General features: G+C 37.5%; 1 protein-coding gene across 7 annotated transcripts in view; it reads left to right on the top strand.

Annotated features, from left to right (window-relative positions):
• Positions 1–18556, top strand: part of UTRN (utrophin) — a 510470-nt gene that overhangs the window by 208471 nt on the left and 283443 nt on the right. For all 7 annotated transcript variants that reach the window (XM_044247155.1, XM_044247163.1, XM_044247172.1 and 4 more), the window contains 6 exons: positions 8493–8621; positions 8926–9096; positions 11682–11843; positions 12280–12417; positions 16044–16235; positions 17321–17493. In XM_044247155.1, the coding sequence (XP_044103090.1) occupies positions 8493–8621; positions 8926–9096; positions 11682–11843; positions 12280–12417; positions 16044–16235; positions 17321–17493 (965 nt within the window). The remainder of the gene's footprint in view (positions 1–8492; positions 8622–8925; positions 9097–11681; positions 11844–12279; positions 12418–16043; positions 16236–17320; positions 17494–18556) is intronic.

Raw genomic sequence — 18556 nt, 5'->3', positions numbered from 1 at the left:
CAATGAATATATGGCAACCTCCCTTTCTCTTCCTATAGAGGGTGTTTTATTTATAAATTATTATTTTGTTTTGATATATCTAAGGACTTTTTCCAAATTCATAGAATTACTGGGTAATAAATAGAGACAGAGAAAAATAAAGTATTGTGCTTTGGAACATTTACTAAAATCAGTCAGAATGTGCAGGGCATTGAAACTTATGGCTCATATCTTGATCTCTAAGCTTTTTTTAAAAAAAAATTTAATTTTTTATAAACATAATATATTTTTATCCGCAGGGGTACAGGTCTGTGAATCACCAGGTTTACACACTTCACAGCACTCACTATAGCACATACCCTCCCCAATGTCCATAACCCCACCCCCCTTTCCCCACCCCCCTCCCCCCAGCAACCCTCAGTTTGTTTTGTGAGATTAAGAGTCACTTATGGTTTGTCTCCCTCCCAATCCCATCTTGTTTCATTTATTCTTCTCCTACCCCCTTAACCCCCCCATGTTGCTTCTCCACTTCCTCATATCAGGGAGATCATATGATAGTTGCCTTTCTCCAAATGACTTATTTCACTAAGCATGATACCCTCTAGTTCCATCCACATCGTCCCAAATGGCAAGATTTCATTTCTTTTGATGGATGCATAGTATTCCATTGTATATATATACCACCTCTTCTTTATCCATTCATCTGTTGATGGACATCTAGGTTCTTTCCATAGTTTGGCTATTATGGACATTGCTGCTATAAACATTTGGGTGCACGTGCCCTTTCGGATCACTACATTTGTATTTTTAGGGTAAATACCCAGTAGTGTGAATGCTGGTTCATAGGGTAGCTCTGTTCTCAACTTTTTGAGGAACCTCCGTGCTGTTTTTCAGAGTGGCTGCACCAGCTTGCATTCCCACCAACAGTTTAAGAGGGTTCCCCTTTCTCTGCATCCTGCCTACACCTGTCATTTCCTGACTTTTTAGTTTTAACCATTTTGACTGGTGTGAGGTGGTATCTCACTGTGGTTTTGATTTATATTTCTGTAATACTGAGAGATGTTGAGTCATGTGTCCATTGGGCATTTGGATGTCTTCTTTGCAGAAATGTCTTTTCATGTCTTCTGCTCATTTCTTGATTGGATTATTTGTTCTTTGGGTGATGAGTTTGCGAAGTTCTTTATAGATTTTTGGACACTAGCCCTTTATCTGATATGTCGTTTGCAAATATCTTCTCCCATTCTGTCAGTCATCTTTTGGTTTTGTTAACTGTTTCCTTAGCTGTGCAAAAACTTTTGATCTTGATGAAATCCCAATAGTTCATTTTTGCCCTTGCTTCCCTTGCCTTTGGTGGTGTTCCCAGGAAGATGTTGCTGCGGCAGAGGTCGAAGAGGTTGCTGCCTGTGTTCTCCTCAAGGATTTTGATGGATTCCTTTCTCACATTGAGGTCCTTCATCCATTGAGTCTATTTTCCTGTGTGGTGTAAGGAAATGGTCCAATTTCATTTTTCTGCATGTGGCTGTCCAATTTTCCCAACACCATTTATTGAAGAGGCTGTCTTTTTTCCATTGGACATTCTTTCCTGCTTTGTCGAAGATTAGTTGACCATAGAGTTAGGGTCTATTTCTGGGCTCTCTATTCTGTTCCATTGATCTATGTGTCTGTTTTTGTCCCAGTACCATGCTGTCTTGATGATGATAGCTTTTTAATAGAGCTTGAAGTCCAGAATTGTGATGCCACCAGCTTTGGCTTTCTTTTTCAATATTCCTTTGGCTATTCAAGGTCTTTTCTGGTTCCATATAAATTTTAGGATTATTTGTTCCATTTCTTTGAAAAAAATGGATGGTATTTTGATAGGAATTGCATTAAATGTGTAGTTTGCTTTAGGTAGCATAGATATTTTCACAATATTTGTTCTTCCAATCCAGGAGCATGGAACATTTTTCCATTTCTTTGTGTCTTCCTCAATTTCTTTCATGAGTACTTTATAGTTTTCTGAGTATAGATTCTTTGCCTCTTTGGTTAGGTTTATTCCTAGGTATCTTATGGTTTTGGGTGCAATTGTAAATGGCATTGACTCCTTAATTTCTCTTTCTTCTATCTTGGTGTAAAGAAATGCAACTGATTTCTGTGCATTGATTTTTTTATCCTGACACTTTACTGAATTCCTGTACAAGTTTTAGCAGTTTTGGGGTGGAGTCTTTTGGGTTTTCCACATATAGTATCATATCATCTGTGAAGAGTGATAGTTTGACTTCTCCTTTGCTGATTTGAATGCCTTTAATTTCCTTTTGTTGTCTGATTGCTGAGGCTAGGACTTCTAGTACTATGTTGAATAGCAGTGGTGATAATGGACATCCCTGCCGTGTTCCTGACCTTAGTGGAAAAGCTTTCAGTTTTTCTCCATTGAGAATGATATTTGCGGTGGGTTTTTCCTAAATGGCTTTGATAATATTGAGGTATGTGCCCTCTATCCCTACACTTTGAAGAGTTTTGATCAGGAAGGGATGCTGTACTTTGTCCAATGCTTTTTCAGCATCTATTGAGACTATCATATGGTTCTTGTTCTTTCTTTTATTAATGTGTTGTATCACATTAATTGATTTGCAGATGTTGAACCAACCTTGCAACCCTGGATTAAATCCCACTTGGTTGTGGTAAATAATCCTTTGAATGTACTGTTGAATCCTATTGGCTAGTATTTTGGTAAGAATTTTTGCATCTGTGTTCATCAAGGATATTGGTCTGTAGTTCTCTTTTTTGGTGGGATCCTCGCCTGGTTTTGGGATCAAGGTGATGCTGGCCTCATAAAATGAGTTTGGAAGTTTTCCTTCCATTTCTATTTTTTGGAACAGTTTCAGGAGAATAGGAATTAGTTCTTCTTTAAATGTTTGGTAGAATTCCCCTGGGAAGCTGTCTGGCCCTGGGCTTTGGTTTGTTTGGAGATTTTTTAAAAAAAATTATTTATTTATTTCATAGGGAGATATCACAAGTAGGCAGAGAGAGAGGATGCGAAGCAGGTTCCCCACTGAGCAGAGAGCCTGATGTGGGGCTCGATCCCAGGACCCTGAGATCATGACCTGAGCCGAAGGCATAGGCTTTAACACACTGAGCCACCCAGGTGCCCCTGTTTGGAGATTTTTGATGACTGTTTCAATCTCCTTACTGGTTATGGGTCTTTTCAGGCTTTCTATTCTTCCTGGTTCAGTTGTGGTAGTTTTTATGTCTCCAGGAATGCATCCATTTCTTCCAGATTGTCAAATTTGTTGGCATAGAGTTGCTCATAGTATGTTCTTATAATTGTCTGTATTTCTTTGGTGTTAGCTGTGATCGCTCCTCTTTCATTCATGATTTTATTTATTTGGGTCCTTTCTCTTTTATTTTTGATAAGTTTGGCCAGGGGTTTATCAATCTTATTAATTCTTTCAAAGAACCACCTCCTAGTTTCGTTGATTTGCTCTATTATCTTATTGGTTTCTATTTCATTGATTTCTGCTCTGATCTTTATGATTTCTCTTCTCCTGCTGGGTTTAGGGTTTCTTTCTTGTTCTTTCTCCAGGTCCTTTAGGTATAGGGTTAGGTTGTGTACTTGAGACCTTTCTTGTCTCAAGAAGGGTCTTGAGACCCTGTCTTGAGAAAAGCTTGTACCCCTATACATTTTCCTCTCAGGACTGCCTTTGCAGTGTCCCACAGATTTTGAACCATTGTGTTTTCATTATCATTTGTTTCCATGAATTTTTTCAATTCTTTAATTTCCTGGTTGACCCATTCATTCTTTATAGAAGGATGCTGTTTAGTCTCCATGTATTGGGGTTCTTTCCAAATTTCCTCTTGTGTTTGAGTTCTAGCTTTAGAGCACTGTGGTCTGAAAATATGCAGGGAATGATCCCAATCTTTTGATACCGGTTGAGACCTGATTTAGGACCCAGGATGTGATCTATTCTGGAGAATGTTCCATGTGCACCAGAGAAGAATGTGTATTGTGTTGCTTTAGGATGAAATGTTCTGAATATATCTGTGATGTCCATCTGGTCCAGTGTGTCATTTAAGGCCTTTATTTCCATGTTGATCTTTTGCTTGCATGATCTGTCCATTTCATTGAGGGGAGTGTTAATGTCTCCTACTATTATTTTATTACTGTTGATGTGTTTCTTTTTTTTTTTTTTTTTAAGATTTTATTTATTTATTTGACAGAGAGAAATCACAAGTAGACGGAGAGGCAGGCAGAGAGAGAGAGAGGGAAGCAGGCTCCCTGCTGAGCAGAGAGCCCAATGCGGGACTCGATCCCAGGACCCTGAGATCATGACCTGAGCCGAAGGCAGCGGCTTAACCCACTGAGCCACCCAGGCGCCCCTGTTGATGTGTTTCTTTTTTTTCGTTATTAATTGGTTTATATAGTTGACTGCTCCCACGTTAGGGGCATAGATATTTAAACTTGTTAGATATTCTTGTTGGACAGATCCTTTGAGAATGATATAGTGTCCTTCCTCATCTTTTATTATGGTCTTTGGCTTAAAATCTAATTGATCTGATGTAAGGATTGCCACCTCTGCTTTCTTCTGATGTCCATTAGCATGATACATTGTTTTCTACCTCCTCACTTGAAATCTGGAGGTGTCTTCAGGTCTGAAATGAGTTTCTTAAAGGCAACATATAGATGGGTTTTGTTTTTTTTATCCATTATGATACCCTGTGTCTTTTGATTGGGGCTTTTAGCCCATTAACATTCAGGGTAACTATTGAGAGATATGAATTTAGTGCCATTGTATTGCCTGTAAGGTGACTATTACTGTATATTATCTCTGTTCCTTTCTGATCTACTACTTTTAGGCTCTCTCTTTGCTTAGAGGACCCCTTTCAATATTTCCTGTAGAGCTGCTTTGGTGTTTGCAAATTCTTTCAGTTTTTGTTTGTCCTGGAAGCTTTTTATCTCTCCTTCTATTTTCAATGATAGCCTAGCTGGATATAGTATTCCTGGCTGCATGTTTTTCTCGTTTAGTGCTCTGAATATATCATGCCAGCTCTTTCTGGCCTGCCAGGTCTCTGTGGATAAGTCTGCTGCCAATCTGATATTTTTACCATTGTATGTTATCGACTTCTTTTCCCGGGCTGCTTTCAGGATTTTCTCTTTGTCACTAAGACTTGTAAATTTTACTATTAGGTGACGGGGTGTGGACATATTCTTGTTGATTTTGAGGGGGGTTCTCTGCACCTCCTGGATTTTGATGCTTGTTCCCTTTGCCATATTAGGGAAATTCTCTCCAATAATTCTCTCCAATATACCTTCTGTTCCCCTCTCTCTTTCTGCTTCTTCTGGAATCCTAATTATTCTAATGTTGTTTCGTCTTATGGTGTCACTTATCTCTCAAATTCTCCCCTCGTGGTCCAGTCGCTGTTGTCTCTCTTTTGCTCAGCTTCTTTATTTTCTGTCATTTGGTCTTCTATATCGCTAATTCTTTCTTCTGCCTCATTTATCCTAGCAGTGAGAGCCTCCTATTTTGATTGCACCTCATTAATAGCTTTTTTTATTTTAACTTGGTTAGATTTTAGTTCTTTTATTTCTCCAGAAAGCACTTTTATATCTTCCGAGAGGGTTTCTCTAGTATCTTCCATGCCTTTTTTGAGCCTGGCTAGAACCTTGAGAATCATCATTCTGAACTCTAAATCTGACATATTACCAATGTCTGTATTGATTAGGTCCCTAGCCTTCGGTACGGCTTCTTGTTCTTTTTTTTTTGTGGTCAATTTTTCCACCTTGTCATTTTGTCCAGATAAGAGTATATGAAGGAGCAAGAAAAATGCTAAAAGGGTGGCGAAGACCCCAGGAAAATATACTTTAGCCTAATCAGAAGAGATCCCAAATCATTGGGGGGGGGGCGGGATAAAAAGAATTCAGAAAAAAAAAAATTAAAAAAAAGAAAACGAATGGGACGCCTGGGTGGCGCAGTTGGTTGGACGAATGCCTCCGGCTCAGGGCGTGATCCTGGAGTCCCGGGATCGAGTCCCACATCAGGCTCCCAGCTCCATGGGGAGTCTGCTTCTCTCTCTGACCTTCTCCTCGCTCATGCTCTCTCTCACTGTCTCTCTCTCTCAAATAAATAAAATCTTAAAAAAAAAAAAAAGAAAACGAATAACCAAAAAAATATAAAAAAGAAAAAATATATTAGATAAATTAGTTTAAAAACGTTAAAAAAGAAAAGGGTAAAAGTTAAAAAAAATTTAGCAGAAGAAGAAAAAAATTGAAAAAAAAATTAAATTAACTGCAAGACTAAAGAATCACGGGGAGAAAGCCTTGAGTTCCGTGCTTTTCTTTCTCCTCCTCTGGAATTCCGCTGCTCTCCTTGGTATTGAACCTGTGCTTCTTGGTAGGTGATCTTGGTCCTGGCTGGACTTCTTGTGGATCTTCTGGGGGAGGGGCCTGTTGTAGTGATTCTCAAGTGTCTTTGCCCCAGGCAGAATTGCACCGCCCTTACCAGGGGCCGGGCTGAGTAATCAGCTCAGGTTTGCTTTCCGTAGAGTTCTGGAGGAGGGGAATGAAAATGGCGGCCTCCCAGTCTCTGGCCCAGAGGAGCCGAGAGGTCGGGGTCCCACTCCTCAGTGCGCCCTCAGAGAACAGCGCCCAATCACTCCCATCTCCCTGGCCTCCGGCCGCGCTCCGAGCTCACCAAGCCTGCGACCAGTTCAAGGTAACCCCGAGCTGAGAGCTCACTGTTGGCTCTGTCTCTCTAGCCAGCTTCCCTATTCTAATACCTGCAAGCTCTCTGACACTCAGACACCCCCAATCCTTCTGTGACCCTGTGGGACCTGAGGCCACGCTGACCCCGTGTGGGCTTCACCCCGGTTTAGCCTCTGGAGCGATGTCCCTCAGCAGAACAGACTTTTAAAAGTCCTGATTTTGTATTCCGTTGCTCTGCTGCTTGCTGGGAGCTGGCCCCTCCCCCAGCGGTCTATGTTCTCATCGCTTTGGATTCACTTCTCCGCTAGTCCTACCTTTCAGAATGTGGTTGATTTTCTGTTTCTAGAAGTGTTGTTCTTCTTATCTTCGGTCTCCCGTTGGATTTGTAGGTGTTTGCAATCTTTAGATAAGCTATCTAGCTGATCTCCTGCTACCTGATGTAGTCTCAGCCTGCTTCTTCTCCGCCATCTTGACTCCTCCCCTGCTCTGTCAGCTTTTTATCCAGAGTTCATTTGCAGCTTATTACCTGAAAACTTGGGTAAATTACTTTAATATTGTTACATCTTAACTTCTCTGTCTATAAAATCAGAATCAAAGAACATATCTCACAAAGTTGTTCAATGTTAAATAAAGAAAATGAAATTCTTGGTTCGTAGAATATGTTCATTAAATATTTTATATATTCATTTTTACTGTAACTAACTGTATTCTACAGTCTCACACCTTTTACTTCCGTATTCTTCAGTCTGTACCTTCCAAATTCTCCTTTCAAATAATACTTTTATAGTCCTATTAGAACACTTTTTAAAAAGATTTTATTTATTTGAGAGAGAAAGGAGAGAACATGAATGAGGCAGAGGGGCAGGGAGAACGTGAGAGGCAGACTCCACACTGAGCAGGAAGCCAGAGCTGGGGCTCCCTCCAAGAACCCTGTGATCATGACCTGAGCCACCCACCAGCAGACACTTAACTGGCTGACCCAGGCGCCCTTAGAATAGTAACATGAAATAAGTCTGGTGGTCATCAGGTCTTGTTTTTCTTTCTTAGAACCTAGATCACTTGCCAAACTTTTCTCATTTATGAGTTCTCATTTTCTTTTTTTTTTAACTATTTTCCATATTATGGATTAATAATTTGTTTTCTTGTCATATAATTACTTGTAAGGTTTTTTCCTAGTTTCCTTTATCCTATAAAATAAAGTTCTTAGAAGTTGTTAATTTCATCCAAAGGCTTCCCTACTCTTTTTGATCAAGTCCTAAATTCTTGCCTTCATCTCAGCTATTTTGCTTTGTTTGATTTGGTTTAACCGTTTTCTTCTGGTTTTCACATTTATTCTCTCAATCACATTTTCTGTCCTGCTTCAGGAAATGTCCGTGAGGACTGTGCCGGCTGTACTTCTAAGTGCTGCTGGCACTAGCTGACAAGCAGCAGACCTGCCAGTCGCTCAGTCCACTGAGCAGGCAGACTCTTACTCAACCCATATTGTAATCGTTCTTTTATATTACTGCTTTTTACGTGAGTTTTTAAAAAATATGATCAAGGAGGGTAAATGAAATTACTTACTTGCAAAATGAAACTGTAAAAGAAAATTACACCTCTTATCCTCCTTTAACTTTTTACTGTATTGCGGTCTAAATCAAATAAATTTAAAAAGTACATAACCATGCATTTTTAGGAATGAGATTTATTCACTGGGAAAGAGCTTTGCAGAAAGATGGAAAGCTATCTTGAAACTCAGCATACATTTGCCTTTTCACAGGTCTTTTAAATGTCATCGACGATTATTGTCTTAAATATTGCACGTGATTGCATCATCGTTTCGTTAATTCTTTTCTAGAATCATCAGAACCAGTTGGAAATATTTGACGGAAACGTTGCTCACATAAGTACATGGCTTTATCAAGCTGAAGCTCTGTTAGATGAGATTGAAAAAAAACCAGCTAGTAAACGGGAAGAAATTGTGCAGGTACCAAGCATAGAGCATCAGTAATGTTTGTGGGAGTGGAGGGTTTTGGTGTCTTTTTTCTAGTGCCCCAGGTTCCTTCTGCCTTCATTCTTCCCTCACAGTAGATTAGTTTTTATTTTGGTGGGAGAAACTGAGGTCTCATCTGAGTCCTGCAGGAATAGCTCTTCATTAAACTGATTACTCTAAAATCTTTTCCAGGGATTCATGAAATGCACTTAAACTACCTTTAATTCTGAGTTAGCATCATACCCCATGTTTGGTTTTGATTTTTCTTATATGATAATTTTGTGTTTCTCGCAATTAGCGTTTAATATCTGAGCTAGATGATGCCAACCTCCAAGTTGAAAATGTCCGGGATCAAGCCGTTGTTTTGATGAATGCGCGTGGAGGTTCAAGCAGGGAACTTGTCGAACCAAAATTAGCTGAACTGAATAGAAACTTTGAAAAGGTGTCTCAACATATCAAGAGTGCCAAAGTGAGTAATTATATTTTAATACAAGACTACTTTTCCTGTGGGCATGTATCTCAGTGATAGGTGATTGTATGGTAAATACATCAAAGAATTTTGAATTAAGGTGATTTTAATCACTTTTTCTTTGAATGGAGCATCAGTCCTGATTTATTTGTGATTTTGCTTATGAAGGAAATAGTATTGAAGAAACCATTTGAGAGAAGCGTTCAGAGTCTCAATCAGAAGTTAAAATTGGCTATAAAATAAGACTTCCGCTGCCCCTTCCTACCATGCCTGCTCTCACGTTATTTCTCTCTCAAATAAATAAATACAAAAAGGGCCCGGGAGCCTGGTGGGGGAGCTCAGTTGTTAAGTGACTGACTCCTGGTTTCTGCTCAGATCTTGATTTTGGGGTTGTGAGATTGAACCCCACTTTGGGCTCTCCACCCAGCACAGGCTGCTTATGTTTCTCTCTCCCTCTTCCCTCTCTGCCCCTACCCTTCCACAACCTCCCACCCCAATAAATAAATAAATATATAAATCTTAAAAAAAAATTAAGACTCATTCTCAAGCTAGGCATGAATATTAAATCCATTATTTTATAGTCATACTTTATAAATTTGTGCATACTACATGCTTGTGAACTGGTTTTTTATTTGGTTGCAACTAAAAGTTACGAGAAATTTCACAATTTAGACCTAATGCAGAAAAGCTACTATCTGCTGTTATAAATTTGAAAGAGCGCTTTATAAATTTAAATAAGAGGATAATAAATAAGAGTTTTCCTTAAAAAAGCCTTTCCTTATGCTTCCATATGATAATGTTTCTCTCTGTGTCTATCGTACTAATTCTCTTTCCTTTTTCCCTTGTTTCCTGAGGGGCAGGAAAGGAGGCATTTTACTGTAGTGTTCTCAGGGCCTGGAGTGTGGCAAGTGCTCAGTAAATGTGAAATTGAAAAGATGGGAACATTTCAGTGGTTTGCTAGGCAAAAAACAAAGCAGCATAGTTGACTTTGGGGGTCATTCAAACTAGGTGTTCATTCTGACAGGATTATGAGGTTTTCAGGATCCCAGCTGGGCCATGGGTTTTGGGTATTTGGTTAATTCTACCTCCTGAGAGTTGTGTGTGGAAATTAAGAGGAAGGACCCTCTTTTTTGCAAGAGGTAAACATTATCTAAGTCAACTTTAGTTTGAAATAGCTGACATATTAGACCAAACTATCTTTGTTAGCTCACAAATATACTTAGATTATTTACAACTTAAGGAAAACAAAGAACTTGCTTTAACTTTTGTCTTTCTTAGCTTTGGCCTTATTTCCCTACTCTCTGACCCAAGTTCATTTGTATTTTTTAAAAGGTATATAGGAGCATTTTCCTGGTTTAAAAGAGTAAGGCATAAGACATAGGGAAGAGTGAGAGGGAGTACAAAGAAGCAAAATTATTATTGTCCCCATAAATAACTTCTGTTAACATTTTGGCATGCATGTCTACTCTTACTCATATCCTGTGATATTAAAATATTAAAATTTTTATATTGTTTCGTTTGTTCTCCTTTGACATGGTTTTCAATAGCTATGGGGTGTTATATTATATGATCTATTACACCTTTGTTAAGTCAGTTTTCCACTTTTAGTGTCCTTTTATAAATATCGAATTGTCAGAATTCTTTTATGCATGTCTTTTTGCTCATTTGTTAGTGTGCCCTTTAGGGTCAATTCTTTGAATTCCTTGAAATTGTTGTAGCAGTTGTGCATATAAATACCATTAAATAGATTTTCCAAAGAGTCCTACAAAAAGTTTGTGCCAATTTTTACTTCCATAATCAGAGAGTGCTCATTTCCCCACACCCCGCCAACACCTTATTTTCCTGTGTATTAGTTTTATTAAAGTTGTTACATTGAGTTTAGTTATATAAATACGAAGTTTTTCTATAATGATATTGTCTGAAAATACTGCATTGAGAAAGATGTACTTTTTCAGATTTTGGGTATCAAAATCCAAAGGGGATTCTACAGGAGACATTCTCTGGGATGTACCTGTACTTGGTGGTGGCCTTTCTTCTTTCCGTGGTCCTGGCAGGGATGGCTTTTGGATCTTGGCCCTGTTTCCTGCTGTGCTCATACGTGATCTCAGAATCCTCCTACAGCACTGCAGGGGGCCTCAGTTATTTGCTCACTAGCTCACATCTCTGGCTGGAGTTTAGAAAGAAGGGGTAACTCAGAGAAGCCCAACTAGATAAAATCATTGCTCTATGAATGAATGAAATTAAAGTCAATTCAAATAAATGCTAGCTCCTCTCTTGACATGCCATCCCCCTGATTAATGATGGCAGGTCTGGTTAAGAATGTATTTTTTCAGGGGCAACTGGGTGGCTCAGTTGGTTAAGCAGCTGCCTTAGGCTCAGGTCATGATCCCATGTCCTGGGATCAAGCTCCACATCAGGCTCCTTACTGAGCAGGGAGCCTGCTTCTTCCCTGCCTGCCATTCCCCCTGCTTATGCTTGGTCTCTCCCTCCCTGCCCCTCCACCCCCTGTCAAATGAATAAATAAAAATCTTTTAAAAAGAAAAAAAAAAAGACTATCTTTTCAAAGAACACTTTTCCTTCTGCAGTTGCTAATTGGCCAGGAACCATTGTCCTACCCATGTCTGGTCACCACTGAAGCATTTGGCGTTGATGTACTTTTCTCTGACCTGGAAAAATTAGAAAGTGACATAGAGAATATGTTAAAAGTTGTGGAAAAACACTTGGAATTCAGTGATGAAGATGAAAAGGTTGGTTCAAGGAGATTTTCAAAAACCATGGTGTTCTTACTGTTCTGTTCTGTTAATTATATTTCTACATCGGTGATGTTTACTGAAAGAGTCTGCCAAGTCATGCCAAAGAATAGACCCATACGTGATTTTCTGCTGAGTGTCATTATAAGATTTGCCAAGTGATTTACATAATGCTTAAAAAAACAGACACACTTTTTGACTAAAGGTAGTGTTTCAGTGTTCTCTAACTTCCTCTAAACTAACATTCTTTATGAGATATTTTAACTTCAGATGTGAAATACTTAAAAAAATGAATTTTTGTTACTTATCATTCAGGTGAATAGATCTTGACTGATCTCATACTTTGTAGGTTAGTTTTGCTTGGGAACTGGTAAGTAAGTGATGCTATATGCATTTTTCTTTTGAGTAAGCTATTTTTCCTATTAAACTTCAGGTGGATGAGGAGAGAGCCCAGATTGAGGAAGTTCTACAAAGAGGTGAACAAATGTTACATCAACCTATGGAGGATAATAAAAAAGAAAAGATCCGTTTGCAGTTACTACTTTTGCGCACAAGATACAACAAAACTAAGGTACTATCTTGGGAGAGACTCTGTTTTCCTTAAATAACTTATTTAGCTCTTGCCATTCAGATATTTGATGTTGCATTCATGGATACCTTAAAAAACAGATGGCATAGTATCTCTTTATCCTTTTTGGTATGCACTACTAAATAGCATTTATATTTTCAGATGGGACAGGACTCAAAGGAAATAGAAACAAAATCTTATTATTGGGATCTCTTTTGGACTTCTAATAATGTCTTAAGTCTAAAAGACATCTGTTCTTTTTAGAAGTGACTTCCTCCTTCAGTTCTGTGTTTCATATGTGGAGGTCTTAATCACCTCAAAAAATTTTAGTTTACAAATTACTAAATTCGTGAATTGATAAATTATGATTTGTGTTCTAGAAAAAGATTCGCTACCAGCTCCCTTTTCAATGGCCATCATCTCAACTGCACTCTAAGTGTGCTGGTGCTCTCTCCAAGTCTTTTCTTAGGTAATCCTTCTAAGAACCATTTTTAGTTGATGACGTTGACTCTAGTGGAAGATTCTACTCTCTGAGCTTGCTGCCTGCTAGATGTCTCTATCTGTATGTACTGCAGCCTCATGGCATGTCCCAAGCTAAACTCGTCCTCTCCCTTCCCCTTCCAATCCATGTTTCTTAATTTATTCCCTATCTTTGTTTATTTCCTTAAAAACTACCTATTCTCAAAGTAGAAACCTCAAAATCTTCTCAACCATTTCTTGTTCCTTACACCACATCAAGTAGGTATTAAAACCATGTCTTATGTATGGAAGCATGACACATCTGAACCTAAAGTTAGACACAGCTCTACCAGTTACTTGCCTTATGACCCTGGGGAAAGGATGGAATTTCTCTTAGTCTACTATCCTTTCTGTAATTCACACTTAAGATTTGCTCCTGTTAGTCAGTGTAATGTGTCCTCAGCTGGTTTTTTTTTTTTTTTAAATGTCCAGTCTTTCTTAATGCTAGCCCATCCTTTATTTAGTTCTCAAAATTATTCCCCTCAAAGTTATGGCTGGTCATGACATTCCTTTATCTAAGAAAGTGTGCAGGAAAATATTGCAAAATATAGAAAAAGCTTTAAGTGCAAGGTTCATCACTATAATGATACACTCAGGCTTCTGTCTGGCCTCCAGCTGCCACTTCGATTCACTGGCTCTTAACCAGGCGTACAGTTCTGCTGGTTTTCTGTACATTTTCCCAAACACACCGGTGCCTTTACACCTTTGGGATCTTGCTAATTTTATTTTTAACTCCTTGGTATGGGTTTTATCTCATTTTACCTGAAAAATGTGTTATCTTTTAAGACTTGGCTCCATTTTTACTCCTAAGATTTTTTTCAGATGATATTATAGTTCTTTGCCTCATTATTACTTTTGAAAGTATCTTACTTTCCTAGAACTTTTATCTTTGGGTCCCAAATCATAAATCATTACTGGTCCAAAATGGAAATGATTCTTGGACATTTAACAAGTGCATAAATTTGTTTTGTAAGAGTACTAATATACACTACAACAGGCACAATTCATTTTGGGTTCACTAGCATTAGTTAGTGTAATTAAAATGTTCTTAAAATGCTTAAAAAGTTTTTGTCCTTATTTTGTCCTTAGCCCATATGCTTCTTCAGACTTGCAGTTTTTTAAAACTGTTTCTTATCTATGAACATTAGAATCTCTTGGGGAACTTAAAAAAAAAAAATCTAACCTACAAACCAGTTAAATCAAAATCTCTTAGGTTGGGCTTATCTGTGAACACTCTTTACACAAACAAGCAAACATTCTAAGTAATTCTGATGTTCCGTCAGGATTGAGAACCACCAGTTTTTAGGACTCATTTTCTTACTCAAAATGTGTGTTTAATGACCTTTTCCCATTTGTTTATGAGGGTATGTTTGCTCTTTTTAAAATATGTGTAAGCTCTTTATAAAATAAAGATATTGGTCTCCTGTCATATTTGCTCTTAAGTATTGTTGATTTTCATCTTCAAATTATTTTATCTTTAACATAAAAATATTTAAAATTTTGTTTAGCCCTACATGGCTGTATTTGTGTATGTGTGTGTGTGTGTGTATGTTTCCAGCCTACTTAGGATCTGAAAAGTTCTTATTTTCCACAGAGATGATGAATATTCAGTTCTATTTAGTTCTGGTTTTTCCTTATGGTTTGATAAAAACAGAACAGGAAGTTTTAATTAAGTGTTCAGATAAAATTAACTTTTTAATCCATTTATCTGGAACTTAGGTTGTATATGACTAGAGCAACATCATGTAACAGTATCGAATGTTAGCATTAGCTTGTGGATATTTGCATCTCTTTGTCCTAGCGGAATTCTTTAAAAATAAAGTTAGCCAGAAGTAAAGTCTGGGTCGGATCTCGAGGACTTTTTTTTTTTCTTTTTTTCCTTCTCCTAGTACATTTTGATTGATCACTCTCTTAGGATAAAATCTATTTTTGGAATAAAGAAAGCACATGTTTAAATTTTGAACTGCTTTGCTGCTTCTGCAAGACTATGAAGGCTCAGGAAATCCTAGGTTATCTTTACAGTCTGAATAGAGAAAGATGGTCTTTCATGAATGTGATCTTTTCTTTCTTTCTTTCTTTTTTTTTTTTTTTAAATTTGGAACTTCCTATCTACAATACCTGTAGACCTTTCCGTTTCTTTTATATTTCCTTTAAAAATATAACTTACCTTCTTGGACATATAGGTAAGTATCCAGAAATGCTTTCTGACTAAAATTTGAAGGCATGGCATCAGGATAATAAAATTATTATTGTATAAATAATTGTATTTATATATTATTTATATAAAAATTGTATAAATATTGTATAAATAATCACGTGGATAAAATCAGGAAATCTTTGGCTTGCTTCTCTCCTGCTATACTATCCAGCAATAGGTGAACATGTTTCATCGCATTCTAGGAGACACATAAATGCAGATGTCTAGATTCAACACTATGTTGTTGACTCACTGGTTTTAGTCTTGAGTCTCGGTTTCATTTAGGAATTGTAACCATAGCCATTTTCAGGACGCTACCTCATTGAACATGTATTTATTCACTGCCATCTTTGACTTCTCAGAGGACTATCCTTTTTTAGAAATTTAATAGAGAAAACAGTGAAAGCATCATGGAAGCTACCTTAATTCATGAGAAGATGCACTTTGCTATTTGCAAGTAATAGATGGCACATTTAATAAACTGTAACTGAAGCCCAGCAGAGTTAATCTAATCATGACATTTTACAGAGTAAAATGATATTAAAATTTTTTATTTCCTACAGAACTTTATGATTCATGGCATATTCTCATTCCCCCAACAGTTCAGGAAGGGGTTGTTACATTTTCTTGTTTGCTAAATGAGTTTAGGTGGCACACTTCTTAAAGAAAACCCTGTCAAGCTTTAACTTATTTATACTGTTTAACTGCAGGCTGCAAAAGAAAATCAGTGTAGAGATTGTCAAGGGTTTCTATAGCAATACAGGCAAAAATATAAAAACATAAAACTTGTTTTTTTTTTCCCTTTGATGGTACTGAATTTCTCCACCAAATGGTATTGTATTTTTTTCCTATTTGCTGCTGTTCATTGTGGATCTATTTTAAGAGATGTGTCTTATTGGTATTGTTTTTACAGGCAGCCCCTAATCACCAAAGGAGAACAGGTCAGCTTGCTCCTGGAATTCAATCGCCACCTCTCCCCACAGATTATCTAGTTGAGATTAACAAAGTTTTACTTTCCATGGATGATGCTGAATTATCACTCAGTGCTCCCGAGCTAAGCACTGCTGCCTATGAAGACTTCTCTTTTCAGGAAGACTCTCTGAAGGTAAATCTCCAGGCACCTCATTTGAGTAGCTGCTGGTTTTTTTTTTTTTTTTAAATATTTTATTTATTTATCTGATAGAGATCACAAGCAGGCAGAGAGGCAGGCAGAGAGAGAGAGAGAGGGAAGCAGGCCCCCTGCTGAGCAGAGAACCCCCCATGGGGCTCCATTCCAGGACCCTGGGATCATGACCTAAGCGGAAGGCAGAGGCTTAACCCACTGAGCCACCCAGGTGCCCTTGAGTAGCTACTGTTAATGCAGAATAAAGCAAGGAATCTGTCCTTGTGCCTTTGTAGATGGCCTATAATTTTTAAAATTTGTACTAAGGAATTAATAATGGATACAAATAATAAACCTTGCTCATTTCACCAAGGAAATATCATCAAATTTTAAATTTTTTAAGAGTAGGCATGGATTTTTAAGTTTGCACAGTTGTTCATTCTTGGCAACATCAAAAACTTCTTTAATCAAACACATGCATGGTCCATGTTCCTTTCTTATAAACTTGATTGTGAGTTTGATGTAAAATATCAGCATTTATGTTGTCATCTATAACAAGTTAAGATGGGCCAGTGTTTGAGATACGGAGTAGCGTGTTGCTTATACATTAGTAGAGATCTGGAGGTTTGTAGTTACTCACAAGACTATTAAATACTATCAAGGGTTTTTCATATAATTTACACTTATGTATAAATTTGCAATAAATCACTATAGATTTGATGTTTGCTAGCTCATTTCTGTCATTTAAGTTAGCATTACTACATATTTGAAAATGTGAATCATTCCAACTTCACTTTATTACTTTTACAGAATACTCTTGAGGCTTTTTTTATGTCCTCTACAAATACTGCTTTGAGCAACTGTGAGGATTTCCTTTTCTGCCGTTAGGGTATTAGGTAGCATTTCTCACACTTTGGCCAGTACAGGGTATTATTCTTTTTTAAAGTTTTCAATTTTGATGAGCAACAATTATTATATCTCATTGTATTTAAAATAAATGTTATGCAAGATAAATTTTTGGTTTTCTGTGATTTCATTCTTCTTATCTCTTCGCTGGATTTTGTTAATGTGTGATACTACATTTGTAGAATATCAAAGATCAACTGGACAAACTCGGGGAGCAGATTGCAGTTATTCATGAAAAACAGCCAGATGTTATCCTTGAAGCTTCTGGACCCGAAGCCATTCAGATCCGGGATACACTAACTCAGCTGAATGCAAAATGGGACAGAATTAACAGAATGTACAATGATCGTAAGGGGTATGTGTAAATTAAATTAATACTTACTTTTGTTAAAAAGGCCTGGGGCGCCTGGGCGGCTCAGTGGGTTAAAGCCTCTACCTTCAGCTCAGGTCATGATCTCGTGGTCCTGGGATCAAGCCCTGAGTAGGCTCTCTGCTCAGCAGGGAGCCTGCTTCCCTTCCTCTCTCTCTGCCTGCCTCTCTGCCTACTTGTGATCTCTGTCTGTCAAATGAATAAATAAAATCTTAAAAAAAAAAGGCCTATAAGTTCATGGTCCATAAGGAAGGTCATATGTACACTAAGATTAATGAGAATAAATTTCACGTCCTTGTCCTAGGCCTTATTTAATAAATTGTGATGAGTGTGGTTCCTTAAAGAAAGAGGAATTGCATCACATATAGATGATCTTTTGCAACATAATATCTTAATAATTAAAGGAAGCACCTGTAATCTTTAGGATCTAAATAGTGTTCATTTTCTTTAAAAAACTTAAAAAAGATTTTCATTAATGCTCACTTTCTCCACATGCTTAATGATTAATGCAAGTGAAGAACAGGGATAGCTACAGATAATTTGAATCCATGTATAACCCTAAACCCTTTTTCTTATAATTTTCTGTCTAAAGTTTTTGACCGGACCTATTAGTAAGTAGAAATAAGAACAGGTAAGATTTAATCTTTAGGATCTAAATAGTGTTCATTTTCTTTAAAAAACTTAAAAAAGATTTTCATTAATGCTCACTTTCTCCACATGCTTAATGATTAATGCAAGTGAAGAACAGGGATAGCTACAGATAATTTGAATCCATGTATAACCCTAAACCCTTTTTCTTATAATTTTCTGTCTAAAGTTTTTGACCGGACCTATTAGTAAGTAGAAATAAGAACAGGTAAGATTTTTGCCAGTAGCTGTGTATGTGGTGGAAAGGCAAGTAAGGTGTGAAATAGTCCATCGTAAAGTATGATGTAAAAGGAAAGTTACCAGAAAAATGTATTGGAAAACAGACATACATACATAAGAGACATACATACGAAAACTGAGCAGTACGTTCTTGTTCTTTGTTTTAGCTGCATTTCAAGTG

This window comes from Neovison vison, chromosome 1 (assembly GCF_020171115.1).
Source record: "Neovison vison isolate M4711 chromosome 1, ASM_NN_V1, whole genome shotgun sequence".
In the NCBI taxonomy this organism is placed as follows: Eukaryota; Metazoa; Chordata; class Mammalia; order Carnivora; family Mustelidae; genus Neogale; species Neogale vison.
Note: the sequence above shows the minus strand (reverse complement) of the source record. Positions and strands in the feature narration are given on the sequence as shown.